This window comes from Lonchura striata, chromosome 5 (assembly GCF_050655825.1).
Source record: "Lonchura striata isolate lonStrDom1 chromosome 5, ASM5065582v1, whole genome shotgun sequence".
Taxonomy (NCBI): Eukaryota; Metazoa; Chordata; class Aves; order Passeriformes; family Estrildidae; genus Lonchura; species Lonchura striata.
Genome location: NC_140707.1, coordinates 50,935,348 through 50,959,713, shown reverse-complemented (window position 1 = coordinate 50,959,713; position 24,366 = coordinate 50,935,348). Strand labels below are relative to the sequence as shown.

Sequence of the window (24,366 nt, the reverse complement as noted above, 5' to 3'; positions counted from 1 at the left end):
CTGCAGGCACCTCTGTGGCCCCGTGGGCCTCCTGCACACCCGCACAGGTTCCACCGGGAGAGCAGCCTCCTCCTGCTGTGGCTGCTGCTGCTGCCACCTAATGGAGCCGCTCCTCTTGCCCGGGTGAGATGAGAGCGGCAGTGCTCTGCGGCTGTCGGCCAAAGCTTGCCCACCCCGGGCAGCCCGCTGCCTTCTTGTGCCCACAGCCGCTGTGCTGCTGGGGGAGCACGTATGGAACGGGTGAAACCCCTGGGTGTATGTCACACCGCACGGCAAGGAGGGGAGCCAGGCTCTCCCTATAATTGGTGGTCCCTGGAGCTCGCTGGCACACTCTCCGTCTCGGTACGCACGCACACGCGGCACACGCGGCACACACGGCACGCACACGCGGCACACCTGGCCCACGCAGCCGCCTGCAGGTCTCGGCTGCCGGCAGCGAGCGTCCGAGCCTCTGGTTTGTAGCGGCTGAAAGCAAAGCAGCTCCCAAGCGACGTGGGTCATGGCAAGATGCTTTATATAACACACCGCCACAGAGAAAACCAAAATAGCTGCCTCCCTGCTGCTTAGTTCGTCTCTTCCATCAAACACGGATAAAATTAGAGCAGGCCGTGACGTGCACCTACGTCTGCGCAGGGACTCCAGGGAGACGGAGGGAGCCGGCTCAGGGCTCTGCCATTAGTGGCACAGTCTGCCAGAGCTTTCAAGTAAGATCTGTCAGCGAGGCTGGTGTGTGGCCGCAGGGGATAGATGTGTGGAAGAGGAGGCGGCAGGGGGGAGCACGGCTGCCGAAGGCTCACGGGGACGGCTCCATGCCTCATCGCTGCCTTTTGGGAATGCAGGCTGAGCGCTCACACGCAAGCTGGGCTTTAGCACTGTGCTGACCCTCGCTTTTCCAGCATGGACACCACCCTGGGCGGAGTAGGGCTTCTCTCAAGGCTCTGGATTCACCGTGTCTGAGGCCAAACTCCTGAGCAGGGGAGTACTGGAATAGGAATACTTCTCCCAGAGCTTTCTAGCCAACTTGCTTCTGTTGGCTGGAACATGGAGCTGCTGCTGTCCCCTGGGAGGTGACCTGCAGAGCTGGCCAGCTTCCCTTGTCTGCTGACTTTGCAACCTGTTGAGCCATAGGCTATGTAGTATGGAAAGGAGGTGAAAAGCTGGCTCTGAAAATAGTGTGTGGAGACTCAGATGCTTTTAAGGAAGAAGAAAGAACAGGAAAATAAAACCAGGAGAAAAGCCTAGAAAGAAGCTGGAAAACAGTCACTCACACTCCTGTATAGACACATAAATTAGGTCTGAGACTTTCCCTGCTGACATGAGAAATCTCAATTGCTCAAAGCTCCTGATTACTAGGTAAAACTAATAGTGTCATTGTCCAAGGCACACACAGATGAAAGTGTCTAACTTTTCTTTTGGATGTGTTGGCTTTGATATTTTTTGCCTGGTTTACTAGTCTGAACGGAGGAGAGGAGCCAGGAATGTGGTAATCTGTTATTCTGTGACATTGCTCTTCTCTGTGACTTTGGGCACAACTTTACCTGATGTCTGTATGTCTGTATGAGGGCTTTGGTGTCCCATCCTCAATTCTCTGGCTAATATTCTCCATCCTCATTCAGCTGACATGTAAGACTTGAGATGGAGAGCAAGTTAATATAATGTCGTACACTAAAGATGACAAGAACCCTAGAGAAAATTGCTGTGTTTTTCCTTATTTATGGAAAAACAAAAAAAAAAAAAACAAACCAGCCCCCCCCCCCAAAAAAAAAAAAAAACAAAAAAAAAAAAACAAAAACTGTTTTTCCTACCCTGAGAGGCATATGCCTGCTTGTGAAGGTAATATATGCTGCATCCTCTGGGCCTCGCCACCTTTTCCCTCCACCTCTGTCATATGACAGTGCTGAATACATCTCCCTTTGGAGAGGTGGCTCAGATTCCAGAGAGATCCTGGAGACAGGAATCACTGATATATATATAGCAGCATGGCAAGAGGTGAGTGGGGCAGCCACAGTAGCAATTCCTCATGCTGGGCTCAAAAATTCCCAAACTCCAAACCACTCAGAACAAATGAAGTCTGTTCATCTTCTTCCCCACGAGTTCCTGGAGGTGAAAGCTCAACAGGAATGAAGTGGCTGCATAAAACGAGGAATATCTGTGTCACATGGTGAGGTCCCTCCTCACACAGTCCTGCCCTCAGCCTGGCAAGGCCGGCTGGAATTTGCTTGAGTCCCTGGGGACATTGTTTGCTGAGTATCCATTGATGACTGTTATCTCACTGGTTTCAGAGGAATTGCCTTGCTGCAATCCAAATGTCAACCATATGGTGCAGAACACCTTGTGTGTCCCCTGTGTCTTCTGTTATCTTTTTCTCCTTTGGCCCATGACAATGCAATGGGATATGGAGTGCCTGGAGTGGCACAGACTGGTGTTGTGTATTCAGTGAGGCAGTTCAGAAAGTGTGTTTGGGAATCAAAGGACTCTGCAGCAAAATCTAGCTTCACTGGGTTGGTACCAAGGTCTGTGTGACTCCCACAGCCACAAACTCCTCAGTGCACAACTCAGTGCAGCCTCATGCCCCTGTGATGTTAATCTCAGTGGGTCCTGCTCAGTGCTGCCCATGACAGTCATCCCACGTGCAGGCAGAGCTCCTGGGGCTTCCTGCCCCTAGGCAGGGGGCATTCATCTTCTGGCTGCCCAGGTTGCCAGGTTCTTTGATTCCACTGAAATTGCATATTTGTATCAGAAAGCCTCAGAGAGAGCAGAATAGACAGAAGTGGAAAGGGCCAGCAAGGATAGGGCAGGTGAGGAGGGGCCACAAAACCTGTCCTTTCCCCACAAGCCACAAGTCAGCCCTGCTCAGGCCAGGCTGGCTGTTGCTGAAGAGTTATGTGACACCAAAGGCAACTGAGGCAGCCAGGGACCAGCCGCTGGGAAAGTGGAGAGAGGGTTACACATCTCCATGGCCCAGAATATTGTAAGCCTTTAGTGCTTCCACTGCACTCACACCTTGCCTGTGCCTTCTCTTACAAATCAGCTCTTGAGGATTGGAAGATATAACATATGCACATAAAATATCAGGGTATATTTGTTGCAAGAAAAGGCAGGAGAACATTGTGATATGGTCTGGGATTTCCCTGAGATTGTCAGGACTGGTTTTACTAGCGGGATCTCTGCTGGGATGAGATGAATGGGAAGCAGGATTAATTTGCAATCCCTCTTACGTCAACGCTTGACAGAAGACTTAATGACTGGGATTTCCCTCTGGTTATCCTGGGGGAAATAGAGATCACTTTACTAGAGAGCTCTTGCCCAGTGTCAGGCAAAGAGCCATTCTCAGGCTGAGTCTCTTTAGATGTCAGGAATAAAAATTGTTTCCTGTGAGCAGCAGCAATGAGTGTCCTGGCACAACTGTGGTCTGAAAAGGATACTTATAACAGGAGCATCTTTTTCCTCAAACCCTCAGCATATTCCTCTTTCATAACTCTTCTGTAGCTCAAAATAACCTGTCCTGGCAGCTGGTGTTACTTGCATAAAGAGGAAGCTGAAGCCCCCAATGAGGTCAAAGGGAAGAGCACCCTGTCTAGACCAACATCCCTGGGGATTTCAGCCCCTGCCTCCTGGAAAACCCCCTGGTCCAGAATTGCCCTAATGAGTCAGAGCCAGTTACACAAGCCAGCACTGAGACAAACTCCAGAGCTATCCCACCACTCTGACACCTCTGGGGAAGGCTTCTGCTGGGCAAAGGAAATTTCCACTTTGCTCTTACCAATTGATCCTCATCAATCTTCATAGCCATGCTGCAGGATGGATGAGAGCCTGTGAATACACATCCTATCCATCTTCACTGTGTGTTTTCCCATTTCCTCCAGCTAGAATGCACTCTTTGTGCAGCTCTCCAAAAGGCCTGCCAACTGATACTCTCTATATCAGACATTGTAATGGCCAGCCAAGCCTTTGATGCTCACTGAGACAGGCACACTGGCCCCATGGCCCACCAGCCTTGGGTACAATGCTTAGGAGTGACTTAGTGGCTTGTTGCCTATGGCCAGCAGTGAGCAAAGCAGTATCTCCAAAGTACCTCTTCCCTGGGTTTTGGGGTGCCTCCTGCACCCCCACCCAGCCCAGCAGTTCACTTTGCCTTTGCAGAAGGAACTCATCAATGCAGAAGTTGCCCATCTGCACCAAGTGGCCACGGAGGCTGTGGTTTGGGTGAGCCATCCTGCCCCCAGAAATCTCTCTGTAGAGGAGTTATTAATATTCCTATTGCCCACGTGCCATGCTGACTAGCTTCCAGAGATAAGTGCCCTGCTCATGTGCCTGTGGAGAGAAGGGACTTCCCAGGCCTAATTCAATGCTTCCCATTCCTGTTTTCTTACACACCAATCTCTGTCGAGGCTATGAATATGTCCTGCTGAATCAGTGTTCATCCAGCCAACTTCCCTTTTTCACAAGGGGAAATATTTATAATCTAACAGTCAAGCCACCACGCAGTGCAGCTGGTGGAAGACATCCAATAAACATCCCATCTAACTGCTGCCTTTGCTGCCAAGCCTCCTCCCAAGAACTGGTGACTTGAGCAGCATTCAGCTGTGCTGTTGATGATATACAAGAGCTAATATTCATTCTGCCGTTTGCTAGATGCTGGCCATTTTGATGAGTTGCAGGAAGGAATGTTCTTCATGTTAATCTTCAAATAATCAGCAAGGTTGGTCTGAGTTGAAAAAAAAAAAGTCAGTCTGGAAGAATTCATTAAGCGTTCTCTTCAGTGGGGAACCTGGCTTGATACTCTCCATTAAATCTAGCATGAAGATATCTTTGAAATAGATAGCGTTGTTGTGTGTAGATGTCCTCTTTTTATTCTTACCAGGTGACATGAGGATAATGTAATTCAGCATCATGGCTCCATTGCTACAGCTGAGATTAGTTTTGTGTTTCAAATTAGAAATTCAAGCTCTCTATTGTCTTAGTATTTTCTCCCCAATATTCTTGCACTTTCTATGTATAAGGAAAGATCTAAGAATAGACAGATAAAGTTGCTAAATATCTGAAAAGTAAAAAAATAATTAGTATTAGGCCTCAAAGAAATGCAGCCTCTAATAACAAAATGTTTCAACATTTAATCATCACTGTCATAGAATAATAAAAATACTTCAGGCTTCCTACACAATAAAAGCTTCTTGCTATCACATGCAAAGCCTACACAAGAGTGTTTATTTTTTTAATTCCTGAATATTTTTCACATTATTTTTGACCTGTGAAAGTCTCTCTGGATGGTTACATTAAGAATTCAATTCAGAATTTTTCTTTTAAAATACCACTAAAGTCACAGCTTGTCTTAACTGGGAATCATTTGGAAGAGTTGCCTTTACACACACTGATACTCAAGCCGTTCCTGGTACCTAACCTGGTACTTCTCCTCATCTATTTCCCACAGTTGCTGTCTCCTCACAGATTAGGCAGACACCTTTCTTGAGAGTGAAATCAACTGTGTTCCCATCAGGTACAACTGTAGGATAGGTTCTGTGACAGACCTGCAGTTGCCAAAATCTGAAACTGATTCTAAGGAAATACCTTTATAGACATTGGCCAGCAGCTCTGGAAAGCATCTGATTAAAGAGTTCAGCAATATTTAAAAGCATTGAAATATATATGGCTGGCAGAAAGATCTAGATTTTTAAAAAGGAGCATATGTTTCAAAAACGATAGTGAGTCTTCTTCTGAGAGCCTCCAGTTAGGTCTAACTCATAGTTGTTTGATGCTGCAGTAAATATATCCTGTCTTTCTGCTGTGGACTTCTCCATTGTCCTGTGCCATAGTCATGTCTAGCCTTTGTCAGAGAGAGGATGGTGGAGGAGCTGGTCTGAGTGGTCTGGAAGCTGGCCTGGGGTCCCTGTCAGTTGGTAGAGACGAGGTGAGTGAGGACTCAAGCTGAGCTAAACAGAGGTGGACCTGGCCAACCACCTCTTATTTAAAATGCTGTACACTGGGTAAGGACAGCTGTCTGACTGACAGTGCAGTCAGACTCATGCAGAGCACCAATACACAAAGTAACTGCTGATTAGACCTTGATCTCAGCATAAATTCAGTTTGAAGAAACCTGGAGTGAGATTTATCTAGGCAGATTTAGATGTCTGGTTCAGGATGAGGAGACGTCTATAGAATAACTTATTTCTCCCCATTACTTGGAAAGGGAATGCAGCCACCATGGCCCATGATATGCAGAGATATGCATTTAATCAGATGGATCTCAGCTACAGTCTTTTAAGAAAAAGTAGCTATAAAGTTATGCCCCAAACATCAAATGTACTCTCATGTGTGTTGTTTTGAGCCTGCACTGTGATTCACAATTGAAAGAAAAATAATGCTATGACTTAACACTGGAGAATTTGCCTATTGAGACAAGACAATACCCCAAGCTTCTATTTTTTTAGAGTTGTGGCTTAGGTAACAAAACCTCTTTTGTAGAGGTTCTTGAAAGCCTGTGCAAACAGTACTTTATTACCCTCCCTGAGCAGAGGCATGTTTATCATAAAGGTCAGAGGAGGACAGGGCAGGGGCTTGAGAGGAGGTAACAAGCCAGCTGCTTCTTGCAGAGGTTGGGGGTATTTAGGTGAACTCTGTATTGGTGTTTGCTGGAAAAATTAATCCCAGCACTGTTGCTGGTGAGCAGGAAAGGCCAGCAGGCCTCTGCTGGACATAGCTCATGCTACTGGGGCAGTGGGAGAAGCAGGGCTTTGCCTGGAGCCATCCATTGGGAATGGAAAGGGATATGGGCTTCCCCTGAACTCCAGGGGGACAGTAGGTGAAAGTTGCTGGGAAGTGAAGCGCGAGGTTTCCTCAAAAAGATGGGAGAGCTGTCAGGCTACTACTTAAAAGCTGAAAACCTGCCTGGGAGCAGGAAAAGCTCTGGGGAGAGATGAGAGAATAATGAATGCTCACTTCCTCAAAATGGTTTGTTTGTGATTGAATCTGGGCTGTCTTTGATGAAGGATGTTTTGTTTCCCTAAATGAACTCAATTTGGATTGAGCCCTATACTCTTGATTTCAAGCAATTAACATCTGTGCAGGATTTTGAAGCACTTTGTAGAAATAACTTTAGTCACTTGGTGAAATGGAAGAAGATACACATAAATATAATGTAACAATAGTTTGTCTCCTCAAAGTGATATCTAAAGTTGTTTTGTACTATGCCTGTTACCCAAATGCTATATATTTTAGTTATGTGGCCAGCACACAGTACATGTCATCTCTGGGACAAGAGAGACAAAGCAGTGCAATGCTGTTTTATGGCTGTTTAGCCACTGATTTATTTTTAGTTGGTTGAATAACATCTCTATCTAGATTGTGATCACAATGGTGACTGGGGGAGTTATGTCCCAGCAATGAGTTCAAATATAGCCCCTTAAAGGAGTGGCCTTGCACTTTCTAGAAGTGGTAGATGGATAATTTTGCATGGTTAGTAAAAGCACTGATTAGCATTGTAAAGAATATGTAATTTTTATACAATTTCTCAGTAGCTTGTAGTGGATTGCCAGGTGCAGGGCACAATGCAAAAGTATTAGAACATAAAAGTAAGTCTAGAATAGTTTTTAAGAGGAACATTGTTTCAACTTTTTATTGTCCAAAACAAGAAAATGCAAAAATGCCACAGCAGCTGACGCAGAAGCTGTAAAAAAAAGGTCTAATTATGTAATTCATACACATTCATACACATTGTTTCCTGGAGAAAGCAAATTAGTGTTGCTTTCTGCCATTTAGCATAGATAAAAGATACATTTTGGTGCGGCAGGAATTGACTACTGCTAACACTCTGTGAACTTTGTCAGTTTGGAAAAAATTAGAAATTTGGTGGGAAAAGGCATATTTTCTTCAATGGCCTTTGCTGTCTCAGACTACTGAGACATCCAAAAGTTTCTATTGCTCTTTTGCTAAAATAGAATTGAAAGCTGAATAATTCATTGTTCTCTTCATCATTTTTAAGACAGCAATAAAACTGCATTAGGGATATTTGGAAAGATAAAAGCTATCTTTTATCACACGAACAAAATGGTTTGAATTTTGTCAGTGTGTCGTGATTGGCAGCTGATATTAATGCTTACATTGGGGATACACCCATTTGTCTATGGGTTAGTGGTAGTGAGAACAAATATCTGCCTCCAGCTGAGTGCTGAGCTCCCACAATGCTTAACACAGCAGATTAAGCTAAAATAGGTCATCGCTTCATCTGGAAAGTTGTGTAACAAGTTATCAATCTCTCCTTCACCTCTGTTCAGGGTTTTTGAATTACAGGAAGCATTTCATTTTGTTAGCCTCCACTATGTGGAAATATTAAGGCATGTCCCTGCAAGACTGTTATTTCCTAACCTGGAGCTGAAAGGATCTTCAAATGCTTTCCCTCTGCTCTAAGTTACTTGGCACACTCAAGGGAAATTGCCCCATTGCATGTTTAAATGCTTTTAAAAAAAGCCGGGGATTGTGAAGAGACTCATAGCAGCTCTGTACCATTTTATTTCATAACACACTGAAGCACTAAAGGATATCTGAGGGGGTTTTATAATTAGATCTGAACTTGCCTGTGTGGCAGTTTCTAGAATAATACGTCCACAGGAGGAGACTACAACAGAAAGCAGGGGATAGATTTGTTGGTCATAAATGTAACTCATCTAATAATGTACCATGACAAAACGGCCACAGTAGAAAGGGATTGTAGTCAGTCGTATATTTGCTTTTTGATGGTTGAGTTCACACTTTGATTTTAGAAAACAAGGCTTTAACTTTAACATGAATGAGCCATTTCCTCTGGAAAATAAGGCTATATTTAAAGTTTTAAGCATGTTAAAAGGCTGGATCCATATTACTGTTTTGAGGAATGTTCTGCATGAAGAAATTTGTCATGCTGTGCCAGTTTTATCAGAAATTTTGTGGTACAACATTTCATATCTTCATATTCTAGCAATCAGTGTTTCTTAAAGTTTGTGAAATATCTCTTTCTGCCTTAAGCACTGCAATGGAAAGAATGTTTTAATTTGCAAATATACTTCGACATATTGCAAAAAGAGCAAACTATTTATTATGGTTACATTTCAAATAAGTTAATTGTCCAAGTAAGGGACAGTTTTTGAACTAATAAGAGAGTTAAAAATGTATTGAAATTCCATCAAGTGACTGTAAATCCCACTTCAAACAATAAACTGGAGCTTAAAGTAAGGGCAAATGTTTGGTGCTGGGAGGTTTTTGTTGTTTTGGGGGTTTTTTGTGATTTTTTTGGTAAAAGTTTTTTATTTCCCTCCAAGTATGAGGTCACTTTATCCCTGCACATTTGGGCTTAGTGTCTGTTCCTGAAGGAGAGCTTCATCATATTTTCTCAGTAGGTATGAGCACAAGCGGGCAAAAGCACTGAATTGTTCTTTAAAATGCTCCACAGGTGAACATCCAAGCATGAAATTTGCCACTTAAAGCCTCTTGTAGTTTGTACCAACTCCTTGTTATTGCTTGCCATTAAAGACATGCTTTGACCAGAGAACACAGCTGGTGATGTTTAAAGGAATAAAAGTGGAACAATGGTGTAATTTATTTTACTCAAGCTAACAGAAATAAAAAAGATATTTTGCTCTCTAGCAATGTTACTATCCATTTCTTTCTTCCTGCTTTTCCTTACATCTTAGCACACCCAAATGTTTGCAGCTGATCCCAGGAGCTGACTGCAACCATGGTGACCATAGCCACACACCTGTGCAATTTTCCTCCTCCCTGCTCGCAGGTTATGCCGCAGAACAGGTCACTGCTCCCAGCCGTGTGTGCCCTTCCCGGCAGCTCCACTGCCAGGCCAGGAGGCTGGGGATGGAGGTGATGCGGTGCCAGGGGAAGCAGCAGCCCAAAGCTCATCAGTGGTTACCCAATGCAATCTTCCTGAAGAATAAAATATATCAAGAGAGAAAAAAAAAAAAAGAAAAAAAAAAAGAGAAGAAAAAGTAGATCTGAGTATATGCTGGAAGAGAGAAAAAAGTAATGTCTTCAAAAATCATTATAATTTTATTTGCTGTTAAAAACACTTGGGTACTCCTATTAAATGCAAGGCATTGATGCAAAGAAGCAAGACATCTGATAAAACTGAATTTTCTTGTGTGAAGAAGAGAGAAGTCACTCCTCAAAACTGAAAAACCCCATACAATAAACAGCAAGTGTCTCTCCCAGTGAAGATCCCCAGCCGCGAGGCAGTCTCACGGACATTCAGAGTGCTGCCGTGCCTCGGAGCACGGCTCGGTTTTGCTCTAATTTTCCAATTCTTTAACGAGCGAAGCCACCATTACTCGCTGCCGTCAGCCATTGCTGGACAACCTTCATAAGTCCTGCGTTTCCTAAGGAAACACCCCGCGGAGGGGTCGGGGCCCGGTGCCCCGCCCCGCCCGCCCCGCCCCGTGACGCACGGCGGCGGCGGTCACGTGCGGCGGAGGCAGGCCCGGCCCGGCCCGCCGCGCTCGCAGCCGCCGCCATGCCGCTGCCGCCGCTGCCCGGCCGCCCCCGCCTCGGGCGGGCCCCGCTCCCGCCGCTGCTCCTGCTGCTCCTGCTGGTGGGCCCGGCGCGGCCCATCTCCTTCCAGCTGCCGGGCAAGGCGCGGAAGTGCCTGCGGGAGGAGATCCACCGCGACACGCTGGTCACGGGCGAGTACGAGATCAGCGCCCCGCCGGGCTCCTCCGCCGGACCCTCCGCCAACCTCAAGGTGCGGCCCCGGCCGGCCGGGGGCGGGGGTGGCCGGGGCGGGCGGCGCGGCCCCGCCTCCCCTCGCCGGCTGTGCGGGGCGGGAGAGGAAGGAAGGAAGGCAGGGGTGACGTGTTCCACGCGTGGCACCGGCCCACGCGTGAGCCGACAGCCGCCGGGCCCGGCCTGCGCCGCGCCGCGGGACTCGCCCTGTGCGAGCGGCCACCAGCCCGCCCAGGAGCTCCGGGTGCTGGGCAGCCAGGGAGCCCAGCTTCAGCTTGAGCCACATAGGAGCTTTTTCTCCCCAAAGATCGAGTTGCAGCCGCCCGTCCCGCAGTCTGCCATTTAATCCGCACACGATGCGGATTATCCGGCGCCTGGCGAGATGGGCCGCCCCGATAAAGCTGTACCAATGCTGCTGACACCGTGTGAGCAGGAAAGAGTTATGGTGACGTGGCTTTCCGAGGGCTCCCTCCATGCTTAGGGCCTGGCACAACCGGATCCTGGCACAGTGGAATGGGGGCTGAGAAAATTTTGCTGTACCAGGTTCTGGTACCCAAATTGGCTATTCTCATCTTGCTGTGTCGTGGCTTGCATGGGTTTTAGGTAGGCAGATATTTGCTGCAGGGAAGAAAATGATCCTGAAGAATCTTCAGGAAGTACAGGATTTGCAGAATACTCATGACTAATACACCTGTGTGACACACAGTTGTAAAACTTCAACAGCTTCACTTAAATTCTGCCCACAATCTGCATTTCCTAGGCTTTCTTCAAAATTCCATCCTAGCTGAATAAGGTCTGTTGCTACATAGTCAGTTCATAACAAGCCTTCTGGCAACTTTTTTATTTCTGTCTACATTCCCAAAGGTTTCAATACTAAGCACGCAAACAGAGATAGAATGGTCTGCTCAGGAGCTTCTGAACTTGGTGTTCTTGAATATTTTAGGCATCCTGAAATCAGATTGCTTTTCCAGCATCTGCCTACCAATGCCTGAAGGCCCTGGCACTCTTGACAGTTGTAGCTGGTTATGGCTAAGGAAGGCTTCTTCTGGAGTCATACTGTTTAAAAATCATGTGGTTCTGTTCTTGCTTCATTTGTTAGAGGAAACTTGTCTGCGTATACGTAGAGCCAAGCAGCAATAAGGCTTTAAAATGTGGATGTAGTATTTGCCTGGTAAGGCACATGTATTTCAGATGGAGTGCTATGTTCCCATGTCTCTTACTGCTTGGTAACCAAGCCTCCTGGTTCTCAGGTTGCCCACTCTTAGGTCAGTTGGCCCCAGGGTCTCTTTCAAAACTCACTTTTATGACACAGAACTTATTTAGGGAGATGATGGTGAACCTGTGATTCCCATGTTTAAGTCTCGGTTGGCTTTGCTTATGAAGCTGGTATTGGGTGGTACTGCTTACAGAAGTTCTTTTTTGTTCACGCCATAAAATGAATTAATTTTTAAAAGTCATGTGTAGTTTGAAAAGCTACAAAGGTGAAAAAGTAATGTATGCAAATTCTTGCTTTCCTTCTTATTGTTCAGGTATGCTGTGTCCTCCCAATGTGCTGGGCTTGTTATAAGTGCTGAAACCTCTGACAGGTGCCTGCTTTCTCTGTGGTCTGTGTAGGAAAGGTCAGTTCAGGACATGATGTCTGCAGGTACTCTGTTCTGCACTGGATGGTCTGCTTTGGCCCCCTGGATTGGGCCAGCGAACAGAAGAGGGAGGAGGTTGGTAGTCAGTTCTGTCCAGGCTCAGTTGGGCTGCTGCCGGTGAGCTGAGCTGTGTGTGACAGCCCGGCGCTAACAGTGGCACCCTCTGTTCTGCAGGAATCCGCGGGCTCGGCCAGCTGGCTGCTGCGAGGGGGCGCCTGAGCTCCGTTTGGCAGCCACGTGCCTCTGCCCCATTGTCGAGCCCGACGGTATCGGGCTGTTTGTCAAGGGCAAACAATGCCCTGTCTGTAGGGGATTGCCTTACCGTAAATAACGTTAGAATAGCATGAAAAATTCCTTTCAGGTCGACTCCCCCACAAGCGTTCTGGCTGGGCTATTAGCAGCCTGTCCCGCCCCCGCACACCCGGCTGAATGGGCAGTGTATTTGGCTGATTTGGGTAATGCTATTCAGTTTTGATGAAAGTGGATAGCAAAGCTTTTACTGTCCAGAATGCCGTTTGTGAGCTGCAAAGGGCAAAAATGGATCAAGCTGCATAAAGATTAGCTCTGGTGCCTACAAAGGCATAGGAAAATACTAGGGGTATCTGAGAGCTATGTTGTTCTGACTACTTTTTGTGATGGAGAGCCTGGTGTGCAGAATGTATGTCATGCTGATGAGGCATCTTGGTTAATCATGACCCCTCCTCTAAAACAGCACATGCCATGTTGTGGCCAAATCACAGGCTTTTACATTGTGTTGGCATGGTCAAACATACACAATCCTCTACTGCAGATGGGCCTGCTCACTTGGGCCCAGTGCTTCCCAGTGCCTGGTGGCTTGTGACAAGGGAATGGCAGCACAGCTGCCTGCACCTGACTGTGCAGGTGTGCTTTCATCTGCTTGCCACTTGAAAACAGGTACAGCTCTGAGCTGCTGCGTGGGGAAGAGTGTTCCTCATTGTTCTCAGACACTTGACAGCATATGATGCAAGGGCAGCTACAGCAAATCCCCTAACAGGCCATTGTGGGATAATGTATTTATAGAGGAAGCTTGTTCCTAAAGCCTTGCCTGCTATGGTTTATACCATAAAGTGTGAGAGTTTATATAGTTGATCGTTTTTCCTGCCTAATGCAGCAACTCTCACCCATGAGTAGGTCCACACGTTTTAAATCCAATGCCAGAGAGTTAATTAGATGCTCTAATAAGAATAAAGAGTGTTTCTGTAGAGTAGTTCCGGGTACATAGCCCTTTTGCATGGCTTTTGTACAGAGAAAAAGGCTGGAATAAAATAGAATGCCTGACTTACCATTTCCATGCCACAAATTATTTTGTGGTTTTTTGTCTTACAATTAAAATTATTCCCAAACTCTTTACTTTCTTTGTCTCTTAAGTCTTTCAAAGACCCCTAGCAACTTCAATATGCATGCTGTTTCAGACATACCTCTTAAAAATTAGCGTTGAGGGAAAATGGGAAGCATTCCAATGGAATACACGCTGTTCATTTTCATGCAGTGTTGTAACACCTTCCATTTTTTTCACCCCTCTCCCTGGTCAGAGTGTTTCAGCTGGATGGAGCCTTTAATTGAGCACAATTATTTTCAAGTTTGCGTCACAAAATGCGTGTCCTTTCTTTTTATACTCTTTGTTGAAGCATTTTTGTAGACCTTCCACAGTTTTTGCCTATTTTTAGTAGTTTTATAGACTTAGTGCAAAGCAGTCATTATTCTGTCTGTGTAGTCTGAATTGTCCTCTGAAGTGGCCACTTTTATGGATCTTGGCACCCAAACCTTGTGTAACTCAGGGCCACACTCATGGTTCGTTTCTAGAGGAATAGATGTACCCTTCTCCATTTCATCTTCTGGGGAATGTGACTCTTGTCCCATAAGTCTTCTCCCTATTTCTGTTGCTATGGGAATTCATGAATTTTGCTTGCAAAATAAAGGCAATTAATAACAGTTTGGTTCAGCTATAGTCCTTACATGTAATCTGTATTGGGGATTCATAGGAGGAAGAGAAATTAGTGGGTTTCAGTTTGGGATTTTTTTTTTATTATTATTCTTTGGTCAGTAGGTTTGGTTTTTTTTTTGGTGGGTTTTTTTGTTTTGTTTTGTGGTTTTGTTTTTTGTTTTTTTGTTTTTTGTGGGGGGCTAGGGTGCTGTTTTTTGGTTGATGGGTGGTTTTTGGATTTAAGAGTCAGTATTTACTTTTTAGTCACTGACTTTGTCAGCTCCTGGTGTGTGGATGAGGAGGGGAGGAATTGATGTAGTCACAAAGAAGGAGGGAAACTGTTGAAAGCAGCAGATCCAAAGGGGAGGCTAGGATTACTCTTGCTGAGAGCAAGAGCAATGAGGCAGCATGAGCTCACGGCAGCGAAGTACTATGTTTCTTACCTTCATTGTCCCTCTTACAGATAACTGACTCGGCTGGGCATATCCTGTATGCCAAGGAGGATGCCACCAAGGGCAAGTTTGCCTTCACCACTGAAGACTATGATATGTTCGAGGCCTGCTTTGAGAGCAAGCTTCCTGTGGGTAAGTGAAATGAAAGGTGTGCTGGCTGTTTCTAGCTTCTGATCACGTTTGTGTATCTATGTGGTTTAGAAATATGAGCAAAGTGATCCTGAGTGTGATCCACAGACCACTTTTTGACTTTTAAAGCTGATCTTCACGAAGTTGTGCCCAGTCTCACTGCAGAACATCTGCTCTGTTGCATTTGAAGTAATTGTCTGTGGTTGTTGTGTAGAGCACTTGGGTTTCCTCTGAAAGGGGGATTGGGCATTTCTCCTGCAGAGGTCACCACAGTTGCAATGAGTGGTAGTAGTACCAATGAGCAAATCACACTTCTTTTGTCACTTTCATGCTTTTCCCCATCTTGGAGTTGAGCCAGGACAGAGCTGGGTGCTTTAATCTCCAGGACCTCTCCCTTCACCCCAGCGGGCCATTTCTTCCCAATGTGTTAGAATGTGATCTATGCACAATGTGTTCTTGGCAGCTATCCTGCAATAGGTTGGCAGCTATTTAATGAGGCTGGATTGTGTGTGTATAGGGAATATGTCCTTGATTTGCACCCACAACTGCTCTTGAAGTGGTCAATAGAGGGAAGGGGAAATGAGCAGGACGTCAGCTTCTCAGTTGTGCTACAAGGATGGTTGCCTAATGAGTGCTGAGGCTTGTTTCCTGTGAGTGTGACGCGTGTACTGCCCAAGCTCAGCTTCAGGACAGACGTGCTGAAAGTGGCCAACGTATGGGCTCTAGTCTCATCAGTGGTGGTGTAAGTGCATGCAAGTTTGTAGATGCTACATCTTTTCATGGTTACTGTCAGAGTTCTGCTCCTTGAGCCCAGTTTTTCTTAGGTCTTACCCTAAAAGATCCCAGAGGGTTTCACAGAGCATTCACTAGCAGCATTCCTCAAATCAGTTGAAAGGCAGCTGCTGTTTTGCTATTTCTGCTCCATATATAAGATGTAAACAGTTTGCAAGTTGAAGAGAACTTTACAGAAAGAGAAGGCTGTATTTGCTGGGATTGGGGGGATCTGCCTTGTAACACCTCTGTAACACCAAATGCTCAGGATTATGTTTTTATTTTACTCCAAAAGTAGGACTTCCAAATGATCCCTAACACATTGAGACATGCAGACACGAGTGACTCATCTGGGAGTCACTCCTGCTATTTACTTTCCAACACCTGGGTATTTGAGAAGTCTCCAGACAGTCCTGTAGACCTTTTCAGAGCTTCCATGTGATCACACACTGAAGTGGGAAAGGTTTCTTTCTTTAGTTGTGTCTAGACTCTTAGTTCGGTGCTTTTGAGCAGAGGTTTCTTGCCTAGACTGAGCCCCTTACAGCTGTTTTGATTGTACAAAATGTTTTTTCCCTGACTCCCTTGTTGGAAGTTTGTTTTAAAGTTGAGAAGTAGTTCTAAATGCAGTTTCTACCTTAATGACCTGGGGGGCACTGAGCTGCCGAAATACAGAGTTAATCAACAGAGCAACTGGATCCTCTTCTGGAGGTTTTCTTTTTGGACCCAGGTGCCCAGTTTCCACCTGGAGTATCTCCAGACCTCCCATGTCTGTGCTGGAAGTCAAGGAGGTATTAAAGTAAGGGACATGACACTGTGAGGTTTGATCATCTGCAGGACTTGGTTAAGGTACTTGGAAAGAAGTAACCACGTCACAAGGAAGTACCTTGTTTCCTCTGTAAGGTCAGCATGGGAGTGGGGGAACTTACCAAGTCTGTTTAATTTCCATGTTTCTCTTTAAAGATTAGGGTCTTTTTCCCAGTCCAAGTAAGTAATCAGGACTTACGGCAGCAGCCAAGGAGGATGTTTGTGGAGTATTGAAAGACATAGACTGTTGGTAGAGGAAACCTAGAGCAGTTGGATCTGAGGGGTCCAAGCAACCGGGATTTCTCAATCCATAACCACAGAAATGAAGAAGAGGAAGTGAGAAAGAGATCCTATGTTGAAGGTTCACCTTATCAGAGTGGAGGAGTTCTTAGGGTGCTTCTTGGAGCTGTGGATATTTGCCTGATGGGCTTTTTGCCCTCTTCTGAGCAGTATGGTCCTGGCTTCCTGACCAGTGCTCTACTTCCTGGCACATTTACTCTCCCACAATATGCTGATCTCAGGTGAACAGCCTGGTCTCACTGCATTTTCCCTTTAGGGCTCTTTTGTGTGCTAATCTTTAACTGTATGCTCCTTCTGTAATCCTTCTCTTCCCAAACTTTCTTAAGAGTGTTAGGACTCATTTTTTCAGGAATTCCTGTGGGAAAACCTTTTGATATTCAGTTCAACCATCCTGCTTTTCCACTGACTTTGCAAATTAAAAGCTCTCCTAGTTTCCCAGGAAACAGCTCATGTGAGATGACCCTTGAAGACCTGAGGAATGTAGGTGTCAGTTTAGTTACTGATCTCTAAATCTCAATTGTTTTTCTCTTTGCTGCTGATCCAGCTTGCTCTGGTGAGCCTTGGCTGCAGGAGAAGCAAGGGGTTTCTGAGGATCTGATGATGAGTGTGAAGGGAGCTGCCTTGGCCTTAGTAAACTTATAGGAGAGCGGCTTGAGGTTTCCCCTGCCAGTTCCTGATAATGTTAACCTCTTGCAAAATGTCTGCTCTCCATCCCGTTGCATCTGGCAGCTTTATGGTTTCTAGTTTCTTACTGTCTCTTGGCAGCTCTCCTTTCCAGTCTAGCAGATTTATTCTTCTAGTTCTGTTCTGTTCACTGGTCTTTTCATCTTTCTCATCTCTTCTTACAAAATTCACCTCTCAACTCAAGTTGCTATAACTTAAGCACCATTAAAAAAAACTCTCACTGAACTGTGTGCTGTGATTTTTTTTTTTCCTACAGCTACTGTTGTCTGTCCTACCTCCCTGTCTCCATGCATGCCAGTAACATGTGTGGCATAAGCAGTCAAAACTTGTGGTAGGAGAAGGGAGTACTGGGGGTTGTATACAGCCGGTCTGTTAAATAACAGTGCTGGGACTTCAGGGGTTTCTTACAGTAACCGGTCTTTTCTAAGAAAACAAAAAAATTTCATCCTGATCGTAATTTATCTGTTGGGCTCTTATATAGTGCATTCCCATAAAGAAATTTAAGAAGCAATTGGTAACTGATGTGCACCATCTTATCAGTATTATTTATTGTCCTGCTAGCAGTAAAAGCTGATTCTGCTCTGGTATTGAAGAGCTGTTCAGTGAGTGGGTAGAGGAAAAATTAGGGGATGTTGCATTGAAGATTTGGAATATTTTCCTAGCCCCAACTGAAGTTGGACCCAGCATAACCTGTACATTGAATTTGTTTGTGGAGTGAGGGAATGCCCACCTGGCAGCCTTCTGAGACAAAATGTGAGTATTGGACATGCTCCTGGATAGAGACTCTGAAATTCATAGTTTAAGTAAATTCAGACCTTGTGTTTTGCTGGCAGCTGGCTGAGGACAGCTGTATGTCCCAATGTGCTGGGATTTGGAAATGTGTTACATACAGACATTTTCTTGGTGGGTGGCATAGTAGAGAATGATACTCAGATAAGCTGTTATGCAGTATTTTTTAGGGTATCTGATATCACAGTCTTATATATTTCTTTCCTTCTTGTGAATGTTCTCAGATGTGACAGTTTGTAGCAGTAGAAAGAAGCTACAAGCCACAGGTTTCCCTAGCCTGGGGGTATCAGCCTTGAAAGATGCCTATTTTGCTGGTGATTGCAGCCTTATGCACTGTTTATGTGGATCCAGCTGGCAGCTCTGAGGCAGTGTTTTCCCAGCTTCAGAAGCCTCTTGCTGCATTAGCAGTGTGGTTCTTGGGTATCTGAGATGGTTGGTAAAGGGATTGCCTTGGCTTCTGCAGATGTTCCAGTATGTCAGGGTCATTGGTCCTCGTAGGCTGCGTTCCTCAGTTGCAGCAGTTTATCAATTGCTCCTTTGAGTGTAAAGCCATTTACAGCCCCAGTAACCTTGACAAGTTGCTTGTTCACTTCCTGTGAACGTGGGCCTCCCAGTTGAATATTTGTACCTCCGGTGACTTGTCTTTCACTAGGCTGTCTCATAGCAGCTGGTGTTCATGTTCTAATCCTCTGCAGTTTTTACAGTGATTTGCATCTTGTAGACACTCAGTGCTTTTAGTTACAGCTTGTTCTGATTATATTTGGGAGGCTGTCCTTCAGCCAGGATTTATTGTGAAGTCTCTGTATTTTTAGGCTGGACTGTGCTGCCTCCGCAGTTAGCTGCAGACATGGAGGGAGGGGAGGGGAGGGATTTGAGTTCTTCCTCTCTGGTGGGAAGAGCTGGTGATTTCCTGGCAGGCTGAACGCTTCACACAAGGAATCCTTTCATTATGCTTCCAGGAACAGGGAGGATGCCGGACCAGCTCGTGACTCTGGATATGAAGCATGGTGTTGAAGCAAAGAACTACGAGGAGGTATGTCCCCTGGCTGCCTGCACTGCTTCCCTTTCCCAGCACTCACGTGATGCTTTTGTAGATCTGGGCTCCTGATGGGAAGCTGTTTTCCCAGTGGTGATGAAAGCCTGTCTGCGAACTACAATTGCAGTGAAGCTTTGTGTGTTATGGGAGGGGAAAAAAAAATACAAACATCAACTAGAATTGATTTTGTACTCTGGGAACTGGAGCCTAATGTGTGAATTTCTTTGCTACAACAGCATGACCCAGCTTCTGGGCATTGGCATTTAGAGGCAACAAGACACTGAGAGGTGAAGTTCCCCTAGGTCCTGCAGCAGAGGTCATCTTAAGTTAATATCAGAGCCTGTCTTAAAGGTCAAGTTTCCATGTTGCTGTTCTTACCTTCCTGCCTATAAGATATACTGGCTCAGCAGGCCTGAAATGGCTCTTGTGTGTTTCTAAGAACTGGCAGTGTATCAATGTAAAGGTGTTTGGCAGAGTAGTGGCTGCTGTGGAATGGGTATTTGGTTTGAAGGCGTGACATTGGAAACAGGCATAAAAGCCTAAACATTTCCATCTTAGGAGGACATACCTTGCTTAGACCGAAGAGCCAGCTGTGTAGAGCAGCAGTTATGTTGTGGCTGAGACAATCCTGACTGGTTTGAATGCTGAATTTTTATGGCAGCTATCATGCTTTTGGCTCACTAGAATTTGGGATATGTCATCCCCCAGTATAGAGCCTGTGCTTGAGAAATTGAGAATTATTGGTGGAGAAAGAGTTCCACAAATGATTGCTGTGGCTGTGTCCTCTGTGCATAAGAGCATTGGAGATCCAAAGAGAGGAGAGTGGGTAGCAGAGGAGGCTATGCATGGTTTCAGATAGAAAATTAACAAAAATCTGAGGTGGTCATGCTGGTATTTTTATATCCTTTCAAACTTTGGGCTGTCTGGTCTTGCGTGGTTTAAGTTGGCTGGGAGCACTTCCTATGTGGATGTAAGGAGGTGCTTGGGGTCAAGGAAGAGCAGAGCAATCATAGCTTAAGTCAGTCTGGAGCACATCCTACATGGAGAGTAAAACTGTGCTTGGGGTCAGGGAAGAGTGGAGCACTCATAGGACCATCTGTTTGTTAACCTGCTACTGAGGCATTTCAAGATGTTGAAATTTTATGGGGTGAATCCCTGAGAGCGTAACTGGGAGGATTATGTTTGTTATATTTAAAAATCCCTTTAAATACCACCCCACAGCATACTCTATAGAGTTACTGTACTGTAGTGCACTTTACTGAGTTACTTTACTGTAGAAGCACCAGTGCTGTGCAGGAAGGTTCTTGTATGCCTGTGTATCTACATACTCACTGGCTGTACTGATGCAACTGTCTTGGAATAAATGCATCTCTTATGCTCATTGAGGGAAAAGATCCATGGACAAATACACGAAAAGAAGAATTTAGACTTGCAGTCCCACTTGATACCAAATGCAGATCTTTGCAGCCCTGGAAAGTATCCTGGACTTACGAGCCTCTCAGAGTTGTAGACTGTATTGAGCCTTGTTGAACAGATGTCTACAAAGGACTCAAACTGATTTATTATTTATACAGCTGCTATAGATGTTTAACCACACTGCTTTGGAGTGTGCGTTTTTTTTTCACCATCTCCTCAGTTTGCAGTAGTAGTTGTGAGTTTTGACTTGACAAGTTGCTGTAAGGTCTCAGAGGGCAGGAATGTTGCTCGGGTTTCTCAATGGAATTGAGCCTTTTTGAGCCTTTTGCTTGTGATGTTCATGTGTTGTTGGGTACCAGTGACCTGTTGTACAGTCCTAGTTCTTGCTGAATTGCTGCAAGGAGACTTGATTCAGGGAGTTTAATGAGGGTCACTGATACTGTCCAAGTCTGGCTGCATAGACTTTCATAGATCCAGACGTTCTTGGAGCAAAGCGGCTGGAATAGTGAGCCGGATTAGAAAATCTGACTGCAATCTCATCTCTTAATTATCTGTGTTTGGGAGGAATAACTTTATCCATTCAAGAAGTAGAAATGAAGATACATGAAAGTGAAAAGATTTCTGATGGCACTAAGAATGCTTGATGATCTAGTTTTTTTCCCACATCAACTACCCCTTATCAGTTCTTGGCTATAGTGTATCTCTTTCTATGCTAGAAGAGAGTTAGGCTTTGACAAATCTTTGGGTGACCCCTGGGAAGCCCATTGGAGTTGTTATCCTGGTGCTGATGGTCCAGGTGTTCTTTCTAGGATGATGATATTCCACCACAGATGCTTGGTGGGCTTTTTTACAAAATCTCTTGGAGCAGCTGTGCATATTGGGTTCATTAGGAGTAAAAGGTTCCAGGACTGCCCAAAGACATTGTGGTGTTTAAGGAAAGAGTGGAAATTATACTTAGTGCCATGGTCTAGTTGTCGTGGTGGTAGGTCTTAGTTTGGACTCGATCTCAGACGTCCTTTCCACTCTGATTGATTCCGTTATTCAGGATACACATCTTGGACTACATGCATAACTAAAAGTAGCTATTAGATTGTAGCTACATCTGTTAAGAGCAGCTGAAGGGATGCAGATGAAGCAGATAAACCTTGTTTTTTTTCCCAGTGGAATCCTTGTAGCCTTCTGTGGATGAGGAAGTGAATCCTCAAGGAAGATAATGGAGTTGGTCAGTGCAAGGCTAGGTTGTCAGTACAGCTGCCCAAGACACTGTGTGTGTTACAGACCTGCTGCCCTAGCAGTGTCAGTAGAGTCTGGGTTGTTGACATGCAGACTTGTGCCAGTTTTTCAGCAAAGCTCTCTGCTGGTAGATATGAGGCCAGGCCACAGGGTTTTGTTATTACAGCCTATTGACTAGAAAGCAGGAGGGGGTTAACCTACTCCTTCCTACCTCTCCTCTCAAACACACTCCAAAGTGACACTGCTGTGGTGGCACAGCTATAATATACAGCTTGCCTCAGCATAAAACCCCTCAGATGACTGTTTGATGGCTTGCTGCTTGCCAGGATATGTGTGTCATGTGGAGACCCTTCAGTGGAAGGGCTGATTAGCTAGCACGGCCTTGGTCACGAGCATCTCTTCAGCTCTGGCTCTGATGCCCAGGCAGCTGCATTTGGAAGTGGCAGTTTGGGGATACCTTCGTGCTGGGTACCCTCTTGCCTGCCTGTCAGCATGGATCACTGAGAGATGGTCACCATGTAGCTTATATCTAATAATCCTGTGAGGCTGAGGCTGGTAGTGAACTGCAGATGCTTGGTGTGTTTTCTGTAACTCATTTTTCCTCTGCTGCATTACCTGGGGACTCAGCATCTGGCCGTTGTGGCAAAGTTCTATTCAAAACCGCAGTTACCCAAGCCCTGGAGAAGTGTCAGGAATTGCAGTTAGCTTCGAGTGTCCCTGTGTCAAAGGTTTTATGTAATGCTTGCGTCAGGTTATCGCCACAGCTGGGGCAGCGACACGTCTACACATTCAACTTAAATAGCTGCTGTTGTGTGCTGTGCTTTCTAATTGAATTTTGCAGCGGATTTTTGCTTTGGGTACCAAGCGTGTGAGCCATGGGGCCCTGGGCTGGGCGATGGGGCAGAGGCGATGTCCCTGATGACCCAGCGCTCCCGAGGGAAGCGGGTTGTTCCCGTCGGGAGCTGGGCCGGCAGCGGCCCCGCAGCGCCACCCGGTGCCTGTGTCTGACGGATGAAAGCCCCGAGCTCCTGCGGGATAATCAAGCTGCTGCTGCTGGGGCTCTGGGGCATTAGTGAAGGGAGTCTCGGTGCTAATAGCCTGTGTGCCTGTGGAACTGCATCGTATACATATTTAAGTTAGTCAACTGTATCTCAGTCTGTGACTTATACTCACTGGAGGTTTAGTTATGTGGCAAGATCTTCTACCCACTCCTCAGAAGCCAACTGTGAATAAGCTAACATTAAGCCGAATAAGGAAGAAGTGTGCTTGCATGCATGCTGTGCTCCTCCATTGTGTAGGAGGAGTAGTAGGAAAGTGTGTTTCAGAAAACAGGTGGGAGAAGTGATAGTGTTTTATGCAATGGTAGTTTCTGGCTTGCAGAGGTATTTCCCGAGGGGAAGGATGCCCCAGATCTGTAGTGTGTGGGGAGGAGTGGTTCAAACTGGCAGTAAAAACCCATGTGGGAGCTTTTGGTTTTGTTTCAGTGACTCGAGTCTCCTGTTTTCTAGATTGCTAAAGTGGAGAAGTTGAAACCACTGGAAGTAGAATTGAGGCGTTTGGAAGATCTTTCAGAGTCCATCGTTAATGACTTTGCCTATATGAAGAAACGAGAAGAGGAGATGAGGGACACAAATGGTGAGAGACTGTGTGCCCCTTTAGAGGGCTGGAACTCTAAAACCCCTCATTTCTGTTAAATGTGTTATTAGGGCAGCATTTGGAGATGAAGCAATTATAGTGTTCTCTGCCTGCTCTGTTCCTAGTAAGGGAAACCTGAAGCAGTCACTGAGTCTTGTTGTTCTGTCTCTAGAAATCATTTCTTTCTGTCTCCATTCCTAATGGGAATTACTCCATTCAATGTTGCCCATTAACCACAGCTTCACCTTGTTCCTTCTTTTTATCCTTGTTGTTCTCTCTGCTTTTATTCTCAAGTGCTGCTGGTTCTCAGGTGCCCTCGCCTTCATGCTGTCTTGCTTTTGCATGAGGGAGGAGAAGAAGTCCTGGGAATTTTGCCATCTCAGGGTGCATCCTGTGATGCCAGACTCAGGTGCAATGGTTTGTTGTCTGTTTCAGAGTCGACAAACACACGGGTTCTGTACTTCAGCATCTTCTCCATGTGCTGTCTCATCGGACTGGCCACCTGGCAGGTTTTCTACCTGCGTCGCTTCTTCAAGGCCAAGAAGCTGATTGAGTAAAGGAGCAAATCTTCTTCCCCCTCCTGTCAGACCCAGCTGGACACCGCTGGGACCTAGCCATGGCCTCCTGGAGCCATCTCACAGATGATACCCACTGACTGGAGCTTCTCTGGAGGAACTTGGACCCTAAAGCAGGAGGGGAGCCTGAACATCGGAGGCAATGGGGGACTTGTGAAATCCTGTTGGATGTTGAGGGTGGGGGAGGTCATGATGGGTTTGGGTGTTCCTGGGGCAGCAATTAAATAAAAAAAGACGTTTCCATGACAGCTGCAGCAAA

General features: G+C 45.8%; 1 protein-coding gene across 1 annotated transcript; it reads left to right on the top strand.

Moving 5' to 3' along the window:
* Window positions 1-10,452: 10,452 nt before the first annotated feature.
* On the top strand, window positions 10,453-24,366 carry TMED10 (transmembrane p24 trafficking protein 10). The gene is made up of 5 exons (XM_021542781.4): window positions 10,453-10,717; window positions 14,747-14,867; window positions 19,172-19,245; window positions 23,406-23,532; window positions 23,968-24,366. Exons 1-5 carry the CDS (start codon window positions 10,490-10,492, stop codon window positions 24,087-24,089), a joined length of 672 nt encoding a protein of 223 aa, XP_021398456.1. The 5' UTR covers window positions 10,453-10,489; the 3' UTR covers window positions 24,090-24,366.